Genomic DNA, 20,188 nt, shown 5'->3' on the forward strand with positions numbered 1-20,188 from the left:
GCACTTAGTAACCCGATGTTTACCCTGGTTACCCGGGTGCTGCAGGGGGACTTCGGCATCATTGAAGACAGTTTCAACGATGCCGAAGTCGTTCCCCTTATTGTTGGTCGCTGGAGAGAGCGGTCTGTGTGACAGCTCCCCAGCGACCACACAACGACTTACCAACGATCACGGCCAGGTCGTATCGCTGGTCGTGATCGTTGGTAAGTCGTTTAGTGTGACTTAAGCTTTAGGCAAAGGGATTTTAGAGTCTGATATCAAATTCTGCAGGAAACACAGGGATTTGACTGGGGTAAGCTCATTTTCTCTGATGCAGTTCCCTTTAGACTGTCTGGGATATTTGGAAGAACATTGTCCGGAGAAGAAAAGATTAGCATTAACACGAGTCCGGTGTTATGCCAACAGTAAAGCATCCTAGGACCATTCATGTGTGGAAGGGGGTGGGCTTTTCATTTAAGGGAGTGTGCACATTCACATCTTTACATAAGATCACTGTATAATGAATGGACTTAAATATCCTCCAAGAGGAATGTCTTCCAACCATCCAAGAGTAATTTGGTTATGAATGCATTTTCCAGTATGATGAAGACCATGTTGCAAGGCAAAGTGATAACTAAATGGCTAGGTGAGGAAAATATTGAAATTTTGGGTTGATGGCCAGGAAATTCCTCAGATCTCAATCCCATTGAGAACCTGTGGTCAATCCTCAAAAAGCAGATGGACAACCTCCTGTTAAACGACCTCTGATCTGTTAATCGATCCATTAAATGACACCTCATCAGCAGTTATTTAATAGCCTTCTTAGGGTATGTTTCCACGTTCAGGAAACCTTCAGGATTTGCTGCGGATTGGACGCTGCGTACAGCCGCAGCGTCATGATGTCATAGCATAGTTGAGAGGTTTTTATGAAATCCCGTCACCACTATGCGTGCAGGGCCGCATCCACCTTCCCTGCATAACCAGACATGCGACGCTTCTTTATAGACTGCAGCATGTCTATTTATCTTGTGGAGATGCTCCGTCTTCGCAAGATAAATCACACGGTCTATGAATACGATGCGGTGATTCTGCATGTGTTCAATGAATACATCTGGAATCACCACACGTACAACAGGGGGTGGCGCTTTGGGCGGAGCGGGGTATCCGCTGCGTCCAAAGCGCTGACAATACGCCCCGTGGACACATACCCTTAGAGAGGCTAGAAAACATTCTATGTGCACAGAATGATAGTTCATACAATCGCTCTGTGTGCATGTCACATCATGTTTTCGTATGTATTATAAGTTATTCTAAACTGCTCCACTTTGCAGAGTTTGCAAACAATGAATTATAACCAAAGAACTTTTCTACACCCATTGGCAGATGATAGCCATGGGTCCTATATTGAGATTTTCACTCCTACCGGCTTAAATAGAAGTTGTATCTTCTTTGTCTCTCTAAGACCTTGGTCAACCCTTTGCCCGAGCTCTCATTACACAGCCGACCTCCTGTGTCTGCACCACGGAGGTCACAGCCATGCAGTTCCTCAGCGAGGGCATAATTAACCTAGTTTGTTCAGCAGTCTATGACTTCTAGATGTTTGCTTTAATTTGCTAAATCTCTAAGCATAAACAGAAATTAGTAATACTAGCAAAATAATCTAAATAATGATTACTAAAGTCTAAGAAAAATACAGAGCAAAATGAAAAATAACCCATAGTACTTGACTATTATCGTCACTTTTAAAGGCACAGATCCAAATAGAATATGTTATCTGTCTATGGAAAACTGACTGTAACTGTATTGTCACGACCTCAGTTGTTCCACGTTTTCCCACAAAGACATTAAGGAAAATCCATGCTCACAGTAATTTCCATATCTCTGTTTTAGTTCACTTTGACTTCTGTAGTTATTCACTGCATATATTACTGTTGCAAATGCGATTTTTAGAAAATTCCTTTCCCGTTACGCAGTCCAAATATTCAATTTTTTCCATATTAATTTTTGCAATTTTATGCCATATTTTTCATCTTTTGGTTCCTACAATTGTTGGTCCAATGATAGAATAGAGGTTGGGGAAATTAGTGACAGTACTTATGGCAGTCTTATACAGAAGCCTGCTGGAACAAGATGCAACAAATTTATTAAGAGGTGCCCAACCTTTACAAAATGTGGTGGATCTTGGATTGTCCGTGCTCTACAAATGATAATCTACACCAGCTGTGAACTGACATAGATTTCCGTTATTTTTAAAGAAAATCTGTCAGCAGGATTTTACCCCAAAATTATTTATATGCGCATTTAACTCCTGCAACACCTTTACATTACATGACCTCCATTACTGAGAAATCAGCATTTGAATTGATATCCAAGTGAGGCTGAAGAGCTACAGTATTTGTAGATGTCAAGCCTCCGTCACTCCAGCTCTATTCCTCATCCAGTGCCACCTCCTCATATTTGACTGACAGTCTCTATGTCGTTTGATTTCAGGCAGCAGGACCATCTGTCAAGCAGGAAAAGGCGGAGCTGAGTGGGGCATTGAGCTGGTGTGACAGAGGCTTAAGAATTACCATAATCCTTCATCAATGTTTGAATTGATATGCATGTCTAAGGTAGATCTAAAGACTCTTTCATTTCAGATCTACTTCCACCCAGCAGCTACTCTGCTTGAAATCACACAGCATAAAGGCTGTCAGTCAGTCAGGAGCTGACAGTACTAGGTGGGAAATAGAGCTGAAGTGACAGAGGCTTCAGATCTACAAATAGTATTTCAGACTCATTTTCGTATTAATTCAATCGCTGATTTCTCATTAAAAGACGAATGGACTGACCATGGAAGGGTATTGCCGAATTTGTATTTGAAAGAGCTGCATGTGCATATACTGTATTTTGGGGACTACAAGACACATCCCAAATTTTAGACTGGAAAATAGGGAATTTTTTTTAAAAATAAAATGGTGATGCATCTTATAGTCTGTTTTAATGGTAGCTTACCGGGGACTGGCGGCAGTGGGGCGGATCACAGGAGGCAGCAGGGTCGCTGCTTCAGGAGGCCGGCGGCGGCAGAAGTGGAGTAATGCTGTGGGCCCCAGCTGGGAGGAGGGTGCGTTCAGGCGGTGTGAGGCTGCGGGCCTTGGGCTCTTTTATGATGTCAGCGCCGGTGAATGGAGTTCCCTTTCTCATTGATTTCCCTGCAGTGGGCTTCAGGAAATTGGCTGCCAGAGTCAACGCATGCGCAGGTTGTGATTTTGGTTAACACCCAGGGCATCGCCCCACTCCTGCTGCTGCCAGCCTCCTGAAGCAGTGACCCTACCTCCTGTGACCCCGCTCCACCACAGTCGCGCCCCCTTGGTCAGTTACCTTCAGATTATAAGACACCCCCCTCATAACCCTCCCAAATCTGGGGCAAAGAAGTGCGTTTTATAATATGAAAAATACAGTATATAGTTTGGGGTTTGAAATACTGCTGATGGTTTCCCTTTAATCCAATTTATGATGGCACATTTCCTTTAAGAGGCTTCACATATTCATTGTGTTTTTGTATGGCAGGGTGTTGTTGGCGTTAAGTAATTGTGCAGATCTCCGGCATTTTTCATGCTTAGATGAAACAGCAATTACGCTAGAAATGGCGAAAACTGGAAGTCATTTCACTTTTCTTTATGTTCTAAAAAGTGGCCAAGGCATAATTAAAGCAAAGCAATTAACAAAGAGCACACAGCCTATTCACAACCACAATCGTAGATGGTTCCGCCAACAACTCACACAATTGTGTTTGCTTGATTTGTGAGCACATGCTGCATATTCATCTGGCTGCTGAGCAAGACAACCTGCTCGACAAGTGCAGGACTTAATTACATGATATATGTCTAATGCACTGAAACATCAAAAATGATGATGATGTCTGCAAAGCCATGCTATGAATGGAGGAAAGGTGCGAACGCTCAACCTCACTCTATTCATTGTCTATGGAACTGCTGAAAAAAGGCAAGCGGGTCCCACGGCCCCATTTTTGGAATTGGTGGGGGTCCCATTGGTGGATAGGGTATAACTTACCATTTTCTCAACAACCCGTTAAAGATATTATTATATTTTCCATTTTATTTCCATAATATACAGTATATTATTGCAAGCTTTGCTGTACAATTGGATCATCTCGACATATAGTGACATTAACAGTATAATCACTTCTGATTAGATTCAGTGATAATTTTTTCACCTGGACTGAAAAGTTTTAAGTTGCGTTTATTGTGCCAGTCAAAAGATTCGACACACCTGTTCAAGCAATGGTTTTCATTGTTCTTATTGGAATGTGCACATTGTAGATTCAACTGAAAGCAGCAAAAGCACAAAGGAAAACATAAAAATGAGGATTAAAAAGAGTTGTGTAAATCAAATCAGAATATGTGTAAAACCTCAGACTCTTCTAATTGGGTGTAAAGTTGGGTAATGTGAGGAATCTGAGGTTTAACAGATATTCTGATTTGTTACCCCCCTGTTTATTTACTCCTTGTTTCCATATGTGTTCCTTTGTGGTTTTGCTGATTTCAGTCTGAATCTACAATGTCCACATTCCAGTAAGAACAAGGAAAACAATTGCAAAAACAGATGTGTCCAAAGTTTTATAGTCTTTACCATTTATGTTGACTTGTGCCAGGGAAGTTGGGTGATGGGCCAAGTCATCGGTTTTTAGTAAAGGCCTACTACTATATAAGTCTACATCCATATACACCTTTTATCAGTGTATTCAGCATTACATGTAGTCATAGTATACAGTGGCATATAGCATAAGTGATGGTTGGATGATGGAACCATGAATTCTTCACAAAGATCAAGGAAATTCAGCCTTACCCAACATGACAACTTTAAAATAATATACTTTCAAGTTTTAAACAGGATTCCACCTCCTTCCCCACATCCACTTCGTCTACCCTTATTCTTCAGTTCCCTCCCTTCCCCTTCCTCTTATATTCCTTTATTATCCCAAGTTCTTCCCTGTTGGTTCTTTTTTTTATAAATGAATGTTGATACTTATTATAGTGGCTACGTCACATTGTTATGTCTGGGAGGCTCCTATGGCACTTGGGACATTTCACAACTCTCGTGAGTGTCCTGTATATCTCTCCTTTTTTTCTGACAGCCTCTTGGACAATTCGGGAACAGTTGGCAAGCGTGAGTTTAACCTATATACACCTTTTACCATTGCAGTATATATTTTTAAGCATTGGGTCCTCACAACGTCTGCTGACATGACACCATCGGTGGTTATGTGGTCAACGGAATCATAGTTGTTGTTTTTTTTCAGGATGAGCTAAGAAAAATGTTATTCTACGCCTGTATATGATTTATTATTAGTATATAATGTTTTATGTGTTATATGCCTATGCAGCATCAATAGTAAAAAGATCTAATGTTAAAAATAATTAAAAAAATAAAAAATCATTATATACTCACCTTCCGGCGCCTTTCCCGCTCCTCGCGACGCTCCGGGCCATGCATTGCGGTCTCGCGAGATGATGACGTAGCGGTCTCGCGAGACCGCTACGTCATCATCTCGCGAGACCACAATGCATTCTTGGGACCGGAGCGTCGCGAGGAGCATTGCTAAACGCCTCGTCTGGATCTGGGGGCCGCCGGAAGGTGAGTATATAACTATTTTTTATTTTAATTCTTTTTTTAACAGGGATATAGTGCCCACATTGCTATATACTACGTGGGCTGTGTTATATACTATGTGGGCTGTTATATACTGCGTGGGCTGTGTTATATAGTACGTCTCTGTGCTATATACTACGTGGGCTGTGCTATATAGTACATCGCTGTGCTATATACTACGTGGGCTGTGTTATATACTGCGTGAGCTGTGTTATATACTGCATCTCTGTGCTATATACTACATGGGCTGTGCAATATATTACGAGGCTGGGCAATATACTACGTGGCTGTGTTATATACTGCATGAGCTGTGCTATATACTACGTGAGCTGTGCTATATGCTACGCGAGCTGTGCAATATACTATGTAGCTGTGCAATATATTACGTGGCTGGGCAATATACTACATAGCTGTGTTATATACTACGTGGGTTGTGCTATGTACTACGTAGCTGTGCAATATACATGGCTGGGCAATATACTACATGGCTGTGCTATATACTACGTGGCTGTGTTATATACTACATAGGCTGTGCTATATAGTGCGTGGACTGTGTTATATACTGCGTGGGCTGTGCTATATACTATGTGGGCTGTTATACACTGCCTGGGCTGTGTTATATACTACATGGGCTCTGCTATATACTACGTGGGCTGTGTTATACACTGCATGGGCTGTGCTATATACTACGTGGGCTGTGTCATACACTGCGTGGGCTGTGCTATCTACTGCGTGGGCTGTGCTATATACTACATGGGCTGTGCTATATACTACGTGAGCTGTGCTATATACTACGTGGGCTGTGCTACATACTACATGGCTGTGCTATATACTACGTGGCTGTGCTATATGTTACGTGGCTGTGTTATATGCTACGTGGTTGTGCTATATGCTACGTGGGCTGTGCTATATGCTACGTGGCTATGTGGGCTGTGTTATATACTATGTGGCCTGTGCTATATGCCACGTGGCTGTGCTATTTGCTACGTGGGCTGTGTTATATGCTACGTGGGCTGTGTTATATACCACTTGGCTGTGGTATATTTCTCTGCTGTATCTGTGCATCATGAATCGTGGTATGTGTTAAAGAGGGGGGCCCACTGAGACTCTTTTGTCCGGGGCCTTCAAAAACCTGGAGCCGGCCCTGGCTTCACTGATTGTTCGTGGCCAGCCGGATGTGACCAATCAGCGACAGGTGCAGTCCGGACGCGAATTGGCGCGGAATTTGAATCACGCTTCGCTGATTGGTCGCGCCCAGACGGCCGAATCCTGTGTATAAATTGCAATATTCTGAATACTTCATAAATAAACTACATACATATTCTAGAATTCCCGATGCGTTAGAATCGGGCCACCATCTAGTAATATATAGTGACTTATGACATCCTTAGGGCTAGGTGGGGAGTAAAATCGTAGCTTCATGTCACATTCATTCGCCTTTGAGTAAAATATACAATGTAATCCCTTTCCTATTAACATACTTTGGAAGTACATTTACAAGTAAAATGTTATACAACCTATTACATACGTTTATGTTTAACCTCCAAGCATTTTATACAGGTCTGATGCTGAAAGTGAAGAACTACCGTATATTCATCAGAAAAGTTTTCACCCCATTAATAATGATGCTGAATGATGAGAAAAGGAGATAGGCCGAGGGAGAAAAAAGTCAGGGATAAAGGTTATTATAAGGAAAGAGGTTGTGATGACATGCAGGCAGGGGATGATCCAGCACATTGTAAAAGGTTGCGAGGAGCCTACAAGGAAGTGCTGATGTAGGTTACATTAAAGATCTGGGTCACGTATGAGCCCAGGGCTTTCACAACAAGTCATGTGCATACAAAACAAGTAGGGAGGACAACAGGAGGCAAAAGAAAACAAGCAATGTGTTCAATAAAAACACTTGCAGATACCCCATATCAAGTTCAGATGCATGAGCTGTCAACTTTCGCCGTTTCTGGAAAGGCGACTCACCAGGCCTGCGGCTTCCGCTTCACAATACCTTGACGTTTCCACTGTGAGTGAGGGCTGAGGTGGTAAGTCAGCTGCCTGCAAACTTTCTCCATGGCCCCAAGTGAATCGCCCTCCTGCAAGAGGAACAAGAGACAAGTTCAGGGCCCATAGGATCCTTGTATAGTAACTTTGCAACGTTTTTGTTGATTTTTTTCCGCGACATAAATGCTACATTTTACCGTTCCAGCAAAGCAAACATTATTTTAAAAATCTCATGCTCACGCTTCTGAAAAGTCCAGCATGTCCATTCTTTCAGTGTTTAAAAAGAAAAAATGCATAAAAAACGGTACAAAAACACCAAGTGTGAACATACCCTAAGAGAACTGGAGTTCAAAAACTCTAAGTAAGGCCGGTTTCACACGTCAGTGGCTCCGGTACGTGAGGTGACAGTTTCCTCACGTACCGGAGACACTGACTCACGTAGACACATTGAAAGCAATGTGTCACTGCACATGTCAGCGTGTTTTCACGGACCGTGTGTCCGTGTGCAAAACACGGAGACATGTCAGTGTTCGAGGGAGCGCACGGATTACACGGACCCATTAAAGTCAATGGGTCCGTGTAAAACACGTACCGCACACAGATGCTGTCGGTGTGCAGTCCGTGTGTCGCGCAGGAGACAGCGCTACTGTAAGCGCTGTCTCCCCCATGTAGTCCTGTAGCGGCCCTTCATATCTTCTCTCCAGCAGCGTTCGCTGGAAAGAAGATATGAAAAATCCTTTTTTTTTGTCCTCGTGTTTAAAATAAAGATCCCTGTTGCCAACCCCCTCCCACCCCCTGCACGCCCCCCCACTGTTACCAAAATACTCACCCGGCTCCCTCGCAGCGTCCTGTCCTCGCCGCACCTTCTCCTGTATGAGCGGTCACGTGGGGCCACCGATTACAGTCATGAATATGCGGCTCCACATCCCATAGGGATTCATTACTGTAATAAGCGGCACCACGTGAACGCTCATACAGGAGAAGGTGCGGCGAGGAAGGACAGGACGCTGCGAGGGAGCCCGGTGAGTATTTTAGTAACAGCAGGGGGGGGGGGGGGGCGCACAGCGGGTGGGAGGGGGGTGGCAACAGGGAGCTTTATTTTAAACATGAGGACAAAAAAAAAAGGATTTTTCATATCTTCTTTCCAGCGAACGCTGCTGGAGAGAAGATATGAATGACGGCTTCAGCACCAGATGCAGGGGACAGCGCTTATCTCTAGCGCTGTCTCCTGCACGCTCCGTGTGGTACCCAGTCGGCACACGGGCGGCACACGTGTGCCACGCTGATGTACCACAGGAGCACACGGACACGGATAATTCCGGTACCGATTTTTCCGGTACCGAAATTATCTGGACGAGTGAGACTGCACTACGAGCTTCACATAATGACCACAACAAGGAAAATATCTAAGTGCCAAGAACACATTTTCACCATATTATCATAGCGATATCTTTATGCAATGATCAATATTTATACTATCCATACTATAAAGTTTGCGCTACAAATCCCTTTTCAAGCAATAGAAGAGACATAATTATTAGAAGTACAGTTAAAAAAAATATATATCCAATTGATCAATTGTTCTAAAATATCAAGATAAGAATATCGTCTTTAATATAAAATCAAATTAGTCCAAATACTGTCCTGAATAAACAGTTAAATTAGTCCAGAAAATGTCCTGCTTAAACAGTTGTGCACAAAATATTTATACTATATTTACATCATAATAAGTCAAATTGATAATATTAACAAGCCTTAACAAGTAGATGTCATGTTCTTTTCCTTTCGGCACACAAGGCTGTTAATGTCTTTTTGACTGTGCGGTAAATGTGAATTACACTGTTTAAACAGTTCAAAATCGAATTATTTACCCCGTTCCTCACCATGCACATTTTATGTTTTTTTTTTCATACATGCGATTTAAAGAACTGTAACGTTTTCACTTACATATTCTTTTTCTTTTTCTTTTTTTTTCTTTTTTTTACAGGGCCGGGGTTATTAATAGAAATTTGGATTGACAGTAACATTTTTTTTATTAATTTTTTTTTTATTTTACACATTTTGCCCCCCATAAATTCTTAAAACACTTTTGGGAGGTGGAGGGGGCATTTAAATATTTTGTGATTTGCATCTTATTTCCCTTGTAACTGGGGCTGGAATATTAGCCTCAGTTACAAGAGAAACGCAGCCTCCTGACTGCACTGCAGAACTGTCTAGGTCTTCTATGACCCAACAGTTCCGGATCTCTATTATCGTTGCCAACTTCATTTTCTATATTTTCTGGACAGCTTATCATAAAATCATGGACAGTCAACATTTTTTATGAACACATTGAAAAAGCATAAAAATAAACATCATAAGTGATCCATGTCTACAGCCCATAATTCTGATATGAGACATCAGCTACATCAGAGGTGTCAAACTGCATTCCTCGAGGGCTGCAAACAGGTCATGTTTTCAGGATTTCCTTAGTATTTCACAGGTGATGGAATCATTCTGTGCAGGTGATTAAATTATCACCTGTGCAACACATGGAAATCCTGAAAACATGACCTGTTTGCAGCCCTCGAGGAATGCAGTTTGACACCTCTGAGCTACATACATTGTGAATGTAAAATGATGGGAATTACAGTCATAATATTCTGTACAAGCTTCAGTTTGAAAAAATTTATGGACGCATCAATTTTTTTTTAAGTATAGGGGAAAAAATGCCCCATTTTTACAGCTCACAATCCCCAGTTTAGTTAATTACCAAGGTGTTGAGACAAGAGTTTTATGCAGCCGCTAAAGTTCGTAAGAACTGGGGCAATGTCATGCTGGAACAGAAAATGGCCTTCCCCAAACTGTTCCTACAAAGCTGGAAAAATAGAATTGCCCTAAAAGTCTTCCTATACTGATGTATTAAGATTTCTCTTCCCTGGAATAAAAGGGTCTAGTAAGTCCCTGAAAGACAATATCTTAGTACTAGGCCTCCTCCCCCAAACTTCATAGGTGGCACAACACGGTCAGGCCGGTAACATCCTCCTGGTAGTTTCCATATCCAGACTTGACCATCAGCATACCAGATAGAGAAGTGTGATTCGTTACTCCACAAAACATGTTTCCACTACTCCAGAGTTCAGTGGTACTGTGCTTTGTACCACTAAATCCCACGCTTGGTATTGTGCTTGGGGTTGTAAGACTTGCATACAGCTATTCGCCCATGAAACATTATGCCATGAAGTTCTCTGCACACAGATTTTGTGCTGATGTTAATGCCAGATGAGGTCTGAACTCTGCAGTTACTGAGTCAGCAAAGTGTTGGTGACTTTTAGGCTTTTCAGCATCTCAGTGACCTTGTTCTGTAGCTTTAACGGGAATCTGTTAGCAGGATCACCCCTCCTTAGGCTGGTTTCACATTTGTGGATGGAGGTGCTGCGGAGGGCTGCGTAGGTCCTCCATGAAGCTCCGCCCACCGCCGCACCTCCTCCGGTCAGCTCCGCCTACGTCAGCATGCAGCGTGTGTACCCTATCTTTACCATTAGGTATGCAGGCCATGCCGATGTATGCGGATGCCTCCGCATGCGTCATTTTGACGGTGCGGCGACCTGCGCCAAACTCAACGAGTACCAGAAGGAGTTCTGCCCTGCACAGGCTGCCTCCTTCTGAGGCGCAAGATTCCGGTAGCCGGAATACCGAGGGAGCAACAGTCCTTTATGCCTTGCTCCAGAGACCGGCAGGACAGCTAATTTCACGTTACTGATCCGCCCTATACCCAGGAGGCAAGGTGGCACCCACGAGAGGCCGGGGCATGATAGAGTCCCTGTAAAAAGCCTCACGCCACCGGTCATACGGGCTGTCCTATCCATCTGGGGGACAGAGAGAGAGAGACATAACATCAATAACATCTACAACAGTTGTGAGCACCTTATGAGTGGTTTAGCAGTAAGGTACTACAACACCAAGGCGCTAGAGGAAGGCTACTGATTTCCACCTGGATAAGGGGACGCTGGATTTGCCTCCAAACCGGCCGGACTCTGCCTGCCCTGTGATCTGTGCTCTGGATTGTGGATGCTGAAGCCTTCAGTATCAGGTAAAAAGACTGCAATCTTGCGCCTCACACCATCTACACACTGGGAAGCCCTGGGGATACACTTCACCTGTGGGAAGGTATAACATCTAGCTGCCATAACATCACCCCAGCGGACCCCTAAGCAGCGTCGGTCACCCTGACCGAGCACCACAGGTGGCGTCACGAACATTACTCTTTAAAGACCTTTCCCCCTTTGACACGGACGTCCCGAGGGTCACGGACCGGGTCAGCCACCGTGACATTCCCCTGAGAACCAAAGGACCCGGTACCGAGTACCCCACTGCCCGCGGGGGCGATCCATGTCACTATACAGTGTACACAGAAAGCTATGGGGCAGGGGTTATACATAGCTCAACAAATGAGCTCTGCTACATCAGCAGCAGAGAAAACCATGATTCTGTCATAACTGCTGCAACAAATAAGCTAAGTGATACATTACTGGAATCAGGGTCTCTGCTATCAGATTAAATGCTGATATCAGATTAAATAACAAAGACCTGCTAACAGATTCCCTTTAAAATAGCAGAAACATCCAGAATTCACCCTCCCCAGGTCCATTGCTGTTCAGGTGGTTGTTCACTGGCTGCAGCTGTGATGACGTTGCATCAGCAACACAGCAGCTAATCACTGAGCTCAGCAGATTTTTGAAACTTTCACACTACAAAACCTGTGCAAATTAATTATCAAATTCCTTTCTAGGTTTTAAATGCAGATTTCTGTTAAAAAGCAGCCGTGATTCTGCACAATCACAAGAGGATGTAGGTGGTGGGACTGAGCTACTAGACATGTCTACTCACTACAAGGCTATATGAACACAATGTCTTTTTCAAGCGGATTCCACTCAGAATCTGCCAGAATATACACCCCCAAAGGCCCCCATGAAATGGACATAATGCACCGCAATGCTAAAATGGCATTGCTGTGCACAAGATCTGTGTTAGGCTACGTTCACATTAGCGTTGCGTCGGGCGCAGCCGCGGTGACGCATGCGTCATGCGCCCCTATATTTAACATGGGGGCGCATGGACATGCGTTGCACTTGCGTTTTGTGATGCATGCGTCACTGTGGCGCATGCGTCAGGGCGCAGAGGACGCTGCATGATGCAGTTTTTTCTGTGCCAAAAACCATGCAAAAGTGGACGCATGCATCACAAAACGCTGCGTTGTGCATGCGTTTACATTTGCGTTGTGCGTTGCGTCGCCAATGCTGCACCGCTTCTTTTAACCTTCACTTCTTTTAACCACGTCGGGGTTCAGGAACCCGAAAGCGGATAAAACATGTGGCATGCTCATGCTTCACGGTATAGAGTAAAAAATGTCGGTGGAAGAACGACCCCAGTACAGTTGGCCAAGATGCTTCATGAAAATGACTGCATGCGATTTCCTGAAGGGGATTTACATGTCGGGCTGCGCTGGCATCACAGACGCTATTTGGGTGATCTCTTAAGGTGAGATCTTAGTGATTGCCAGCCCCTGACCTGATAAATATGAGCCACGTGCATGCATAAAATAAAAACATCGGACACAGGGTCAGATGTGCACTCCTCTCGGCAAGAGCTGGCACAGAACTGAACTTTATTAGTATAAACAAAAGATCATGAAGCAGGCAGGAAGAGGGCATTGCGCAGCTTCTCAGCAGCCATCGTGTCAGTCTATGATAGGTCCATGTTAGGTCTGTTCCATATATGGTCTTCAGTAAATCCACCTCACATTCCAAGGATTCCAGGGCGTAGTTCCAGGATGTAGACGCCATCTTGCCACACCACATATATTACTAGCTTATGTAAGGTTGATAATTGATTTCATTAGCCATTCTACCATTCTAGCCAACGCTATGTGCACGTAACCTAACTGGGAATATTATAAAATGTAACCATGCAATGTACTGGTCTACGCTGGTGAGGACAAATGAGCCCACGCAGCCAAAATGAAGAAACTGTGGCCTGGTGCTCCATTTATTCCACCTTATCAACGACCTCCAAACTACCCCTATCTTCCCACAGGCACATGTTTTTGCTGTTGCTGGAGCTGCTTACAAAGCCTGAAAGGCATTTGTCAAGGTCAGGATAATGTGAATTGGTCAAGCTACAGCCGAGGAGATATTCAATATAAGTGATATGGAATATATCATCTTGTCTTGTACGTACCATATTAATATTTTCATCACAAACTATAAATGCATTAGACAGGGACATGAGGTCATCTGGACCTTTTCAGACAGACAGCTCTACTGTAAATCAAGAGTCTGACATAGAATAAAAGAATGCAAAACACAAAAAACTTAAAGGCAACTTGTCACCAGTTTTGTCCTGTGTCAACTAAAACTATGACCTTAAAGGGAACCTGTCACCTGAATTTGGTGGGATCGGTTTTCATTCATATGGGCGGAGTTTTCAGGTGTTTAACCCCTTCATGACCTTGGGATTTTTCGTTTTTCCATGTTCGTTTTTCACTCCCCTCCTTCCCAGAGCCATAACTTTTTTATTTTTCCGTCAATTTGGCCATGTGAGGGCTTATTTTTTGCGGGACGAATTGTACTTTTGAACGACATCATTGGTCGTGTACTGGGAAAAAAATTCAAAGTGCAGTGAAATTGCAAAAAAAGTGCAGTCCCACACTTGTTTTTTGTTTGGCTTTTTTGCTAGGTTCACTAAATGCTAAAACTGACCTGACAGTATGATTCTCCACGTCATTACGAGTTCATAGACACCTAACATGACTAGGTTATTTTTTTACCTAAGTGGTGAAAAAAAATTCCAAACTTTGCTAAAAAAAAAAAAAAATTGCGCCATTTTCCGATATTCGTAGCGTCTCCATTTTTCATGATCTGGGGTCGGTTGAGGGCTTATTTTTTGTGTGCCGAGCTGGCGTTTTTAAGGATAGAATTTTGGTGCAGATCGCCCGTTATTGCATTTTAATGCAATGTCGCGGCGACCAAAATAACGTAATTTTGGCGTTTCAAATTTTTTTCTTGCTATGCTGTTTAGCGATCAGGTTAATGCTTTTTTTTTTATTGATAGATCGGGCGATTCTGAACGCGGCGATACCAAATATGTGTAGGTTTGATATTTTTTTTTATTGATTTATTTTGATTGGGGCGAAAGGGGGGTGATTTAAACTTTTATATTTTCTTAATTTTTTTCACATTTTTTTTTTTTTTTACTTTTGCCATGCTTCAATAGCCTCCATGGGAGGCTAGAAGCAGGCACAGCACGATCGCCTCTGCTACTTAGCAGCGATCTGCTGTTCGCTGCTATGTAGCAGAAAATCAGGTGTGCTGTGAGCGCCGACCACAGGGTGGCGCTCACAGCTGTCGGGGATCTGTAACCATAGAGGTCTCAAGGACCTCTATGGTTACAATTCTGAACCATCCCGGCCGGATGCGGTAGTTAAATGCTGCTGTCTGCGTTTTACAGCGGCATTTAACTAGTTAATAGGTGCGGGCAGATCGCGATTCTGCCCGCGCCTATTACGGGCACATGTCAGCTGTTCAAAACAGCTTACATGTCCCGGCTTTGATGCGGGCTCACCGCCGGAGCCAGCATCAAAGAGGGGCTTCTGACCTCGGATGTACTATCCCGTCCGAGGTCAGAAAGGGGTTAAGTCACCCTTTCCTTACCCGCTGGCTGCATGCTGGCTGCAATATTGGATTGAAGTTCATGCTCTGTCCTCCGTAGTACACGCCTGCGCAAGGCAATCTTGTTCATCAAACATAACAGACACAACAATACATCAAACACAACAATACGTCCTGACTTATTCGCTTATGAAAACAGTCGTCATAAACTTTCCTCTGATCGCAGAGGACTGCTGTAAATTAAGCCTCCTCTGCCCTCACTCTAACCCTTTGTATGCTTTATGCCAAACACAATGTTTTGATGGCGGCATTATGCTCCATAATGCAGCCTAATCCACAGTTCACTTCCTATAGTCCTCTGCTTCTCCATAGAATTCCCAAGCGTGTAAAGTCCTTTACTGGTTGATTGGTCTGCACATACGCTAGAAAGAGATGCAACTCAAAAGATAAAGTAGACAAATATTTGTGCTTATGTCCTGTCAATGTGGCAGTGCTTTGGTACGCTGTACTCCATGACTTGTGAAACGGATGTCAGCAGAGGATTGCACTGCAAACACCAACAGGGTCACATGATCAGTGGGAACTGCTTAAGATTGGGAGTACAGTGATAATACATTGTAGTTACAAAGATGTCTGGCCACGCAATGGAAGTTAAAAAGTTGAAAAATGACAACCCCTTTAATATCGCTTCATTTGCTTCCTGATGAAGCAATGGTGAAAAGCATATCAGGTGCAAACATCGTAGGTGATGATGTAGTTCAGTTGATCGAGTTTTACAATGTTTACTGATTTTCCTATCTTCTGTCACTGTGTGGTTTCTAGGGGTTCGCATCAGGACCGGCTCACCTTTCTATATGCTTAAGAAGGAGACATAGACATTTACGCCACAGTATGCAGCATTATCACGCTGCTGCAATGCAGGTTAATGCAAGCTCCACTAGGTGGCAATAGAGTGGAGGAAGGACTTCACACAGCAAGACCAGACCTTCAATGCAGTGGCGAGGCCACCACCAGGTGGCAGCGGAATAGTCAAAACAAGCCGGGTCGATATAAGACTGTAGCACAGTACAAAAGGAATAAGCAAATACAGAGTCAACAACAAGCCAATTGGGTCAGTACCATATTTCTAAACTATCATGACAAGTGCAGTCATTCTTTATAGGTTGAATAACCCTTAAAAAAAAATGTGTAACCACTAATGAAATAAACTATTGCCCATTGCTAATCGCAAGAAAACCATTGCAGCGTCTGAAAAGATGCAAGTAATAAAATATACATATTTTTCTGAGTCCAACAACGTAACTATGGTCACAAGAGCTCATTCACTGAGCTCCAATTATGATGTTGACCACACTGCACAAAGAGAGAAATTCCCCATGATACAAGGATAGAACACAATATGGGTAATGGTTCAACTGTGGCCAGGCGGAGATGAACCAAGGCGTTAAGGTAAATTTCACAAGTCTGTATCACTTTTTCTAGATAAATGACATTGGAGGTTTCTCTGTCCGCTCCCTAAACAACAGTATTGAGGTGTGAAAATGATATTTATCCTGAAACAATGGTCTGCTTTCTTGACTGGTATCTTTTCTACACTGCAGGCTGCAAAGAGAGGTGGATGGAAGTCATGGAGACCGTGATCCGTTCCTTAATATTCTACTCAATATCTGTTATGGTTCCATGGATTGTAAAAAAAATTCCATTATAACTCTACTCCCGTTGCATTCATTGCTCAGCTATTTGTCCTCCTCCCCATCAAAAAAAACACCTTACTACATCGCCAGCACCTGCAGAAACTGTCTGTCACCAAAAACAGCACGATCGCAGACTGAGGTTAAAATTAAACCAAGAAATCAGAAGGTCTGAGTCACCGCAGACAGGAACATGGAGAAAATAAATGAACGCTTCCGATTCAGGCTCTAATCTCAGTAAAGTGTCTATTATTAACCCATGTTTTTCTCTGGGAACACCTGGAAAGCAAATATATATATATATATATATATATATATATATATATATATATATACATACAGTACAGACCAAAAGTTTGGACACACCTTCTCATTTACAGATTTTTCTGTATTTTCATGACTATGAAAATTGTACATTCACCCTGAAGGTATCAAAACTATGGATTAACACATGTGGAATTATATACTTAACAAAAAAGTGTGAAACAACTGAAATTATGTCTTATATTCTAGGTTCTTCAAAGTAGCCACCTTTTGCTTTGATGACTGCTTTGCACACTCTTGGCATTCTCTTGATGAGCTTCAAGAGGTAGTCTTTAAATGAGAAGGTGTGTTCAAACTTTTGGTCTGTACTGTAATATGTGTCACATTCTGAAGAATAAAAAATTAAATGGATAAGAATGACCACGGTAAAAATAAAGCATTACACAAGGGAATATTGGAATTGGGATAATTTTGTAGATGCTGGGAACATATTAGGATGGAAAAACAAGTGTAAACTAACATATCTGATTCAAAATATTCCCTCAGCGGCTAAGACCATTATGCTAAGATATTAATATAGAAGATATTAAATTACACAATGGAAATTTACAGTACATTCAAAGGAAATCTTTATTTACTCACAAGCTTAATAGCTGATAGACTGTCATATGTACAAGTCATTAATAATTCATGAATGTTTTTTGTTGAAAAAAAAAAAGAAAGAAGTTTCCATCATAAAGGAATGGATTTGCTCTGTCGCATGTGAGCCAAATAAGGGGCATCTAAAAGGATAACTGAGATTTTCTTTTTTTTTTTTTTTAAAGCACCAGTCTAGCATTTTTTTTTATTTCCGCTCTGGAGTGGTGCTACTGTAGGATGCCAGCAGGTGCGTAGGATGCGGTGAGACACAGGAGACAGAGCAAGGGTTAACAGGTTCTTTATATATATAGAAGCAGTAATTATACAAGCAGAGGGGTAAAGGATGTGATTGGAAGACGGGGGAAAAGTCAAATGCAATAGAACGTAACAAGTGAACTTATCAGTCTCTATTCGCTGGAAGATCCCTTGGTGGCACCTCAGGCGGTGCGAGATGCCTCCGATCCGGTCCAGCAGATGAGCGATGCACGTTCTCCTTGCGACGACGAATCTTCCGGGTTCTTCGGCACGTGATCTCCTGATCCGTGCGCACGGTGAGGCAGGGGTGATGGTTGGCGGCACAGAAGAAGAAGAGAGTTCAGTGAGCAAGGCCTCAGTAGGAGCACACAGTCCAGCAGTCACAGTCACAGGCACGGGCCGGTCCTCAGCAGGCACCGAAAGGATGGGACTAAGCAGTGCCTCGGTGGTGGATTTAACAGTGCCTCCGTGGTGGTGAGCAGAGTGAAGATCCGTACTCTATCCTGATCACTACCCGGTGAGGAAGTCTCTCTTGGCTGAGGGTAGGACGCGTCAGCAGTCTGGCTAGCTGGGGGTATAGGCACAGCTAGTGGGCGTGGGTCCATGAAGAGGGAGTTAATCGTCTTACTACTCACAAGCTCGGTCCCCACCAAGTGTCCTGTCTTCCAGCTCAAACTGCTATTTAAGTCGGACCCGCCCCCATCAGTCAGGTGCCCTGTACTGCTCCGGTCAGCAATCTCTTCCCCCTGCAACACTAGTGACAGCCCCGACGGTTCTGGCCCAGACATGCAAGAGACCATTAACTTGGCTCTCTTCCCTACACTACTAATCTAATGTCCTTGACCCTAGTACAATACTTATCCGCTGCCATCTTCAGCACTTCTTGGAGACATTTCCGTCATGATTCGCCATCTTGCGATCACAACTTCTGACTGACAGCAAGTCAGAGGTAGCGGTCACAAGCTCTAGGGGTAAGTCTATGAGAGCTTCGTTCTGGCCCCGTTCTGGCTGTCATAGACTTACACTGAGTTGTGACTTTCGGATTGCCAAGCAAGTGCTGGAGTTATCCGGCATGTTACAACCTGCAGAAGACTGGCCGGAGCAGCGCCAATAGCAGATGAAGATGGCGACTAGTGAGTATAATACTAGGTGCATGGTAATTAGATTACAGATTGTTTAGCGCACATCGCTTAATGCACTTGGCTTGTGCAAACAGGATATTAAACGTCCAACAGCCGCTAAATGTTACCGATCAGCGGTCGTTTAGCGCCACCAGTCTTTCCATGTAAACGGACCTTACACTAGCAGCATTGGCTGGACAGATGTCAGACCATGCAGGGACACATATTCCTTGGTAATATCTAGTTTTGAATTAATTTGTTCTTTTCTGATAGGAATAAGAAAGGAATGGGAACAACACCGAGTAATAAGAGAAGAGGCTCCCTAATTCTTACATTATGGTGTAAGATATTTCATTACACACGGGAGATGTGGATAGTATACCTTAGTGATTTTCTTGTTGACCTTCCGTGGTTCCGAGATCAAGCATCTAAAACTCGGGAACCAGACTCTGCAGTCCCGTGGTTAACTGGGTGGATTCTCGAATGCTCACCATCCACTCCATTCATTGCCCGAGACTGTTGGAAATAGCCAAGAGCTGAGCTCAGATTTGTCTGACCATCTTATAAATTAAAAAGTTATACCCAAACTGATGGTTATTGGATGTCCTATCATTTTAGGAATAACTCTTGAAACATTTTTTGTGTTTATGAGCCAGCTATTCATTCTTTATCCACAGTTTACATTGGTCTGCAGCGGACATCAAGGGCTTTTTATAGGTCTGTGTGCTCAACACCTTACTTCTATAATCCAAATTAAAAGTTGGCTCACCTCAATTTTTGGAATTTAGCGGAGCTGCATTACTAGACACAGTGGACAAGAGTTTTGCTGTTCCTTGTCTTGACATTTTCTTATCTCGAACATAGAGATATAAAGTGTAGAACTGGTGGAGAAAGTGTGAACCTGACGGGCTTAAATCTTTTTTCATTGTATATAACTATGTAA

At 43.2% G+C, this 20,188-nt stretch overlaps 1 protein-coding gene across 1 annotated transcript in view; it reads right to left on the reverse strand.

Moving 5' to 3' along the window:
* LRRC75A (leucine rich repeat containing 75A) overlaps positions 1 to 20,188 on the reverse strand; it is a 448,446-nt gene that overhangs the window by 152,122 nt on the left and 276,136 nt on the right. The window contains exon 3 of the mRNA XM_069761242.1: positions 7,606 to 7,718. Within this exon, the coding sequence (XP_069617343.1) occupies positions 7,606 to 7,718 (113 nt within the window). The remainder of the gene's footprint in view (positions 1 to 7,605; positions 7,719 to 20,188) is intronic.

Source organism: Ranitomeya imitator, chromosome 3, assembly GCF_032444005.1.
Source record: "Ranitomeya imitator isolate aRanImi1 chromosome 3, aRanImi1.pri, whole genome shotgun sequence".
Taxonomy (NCBI): Eukaryota; Metazoa; Chordata; class Amphibia; order Anura; family Dendrobatidae; genus Ranitomeya; species Ranitomeya imitator.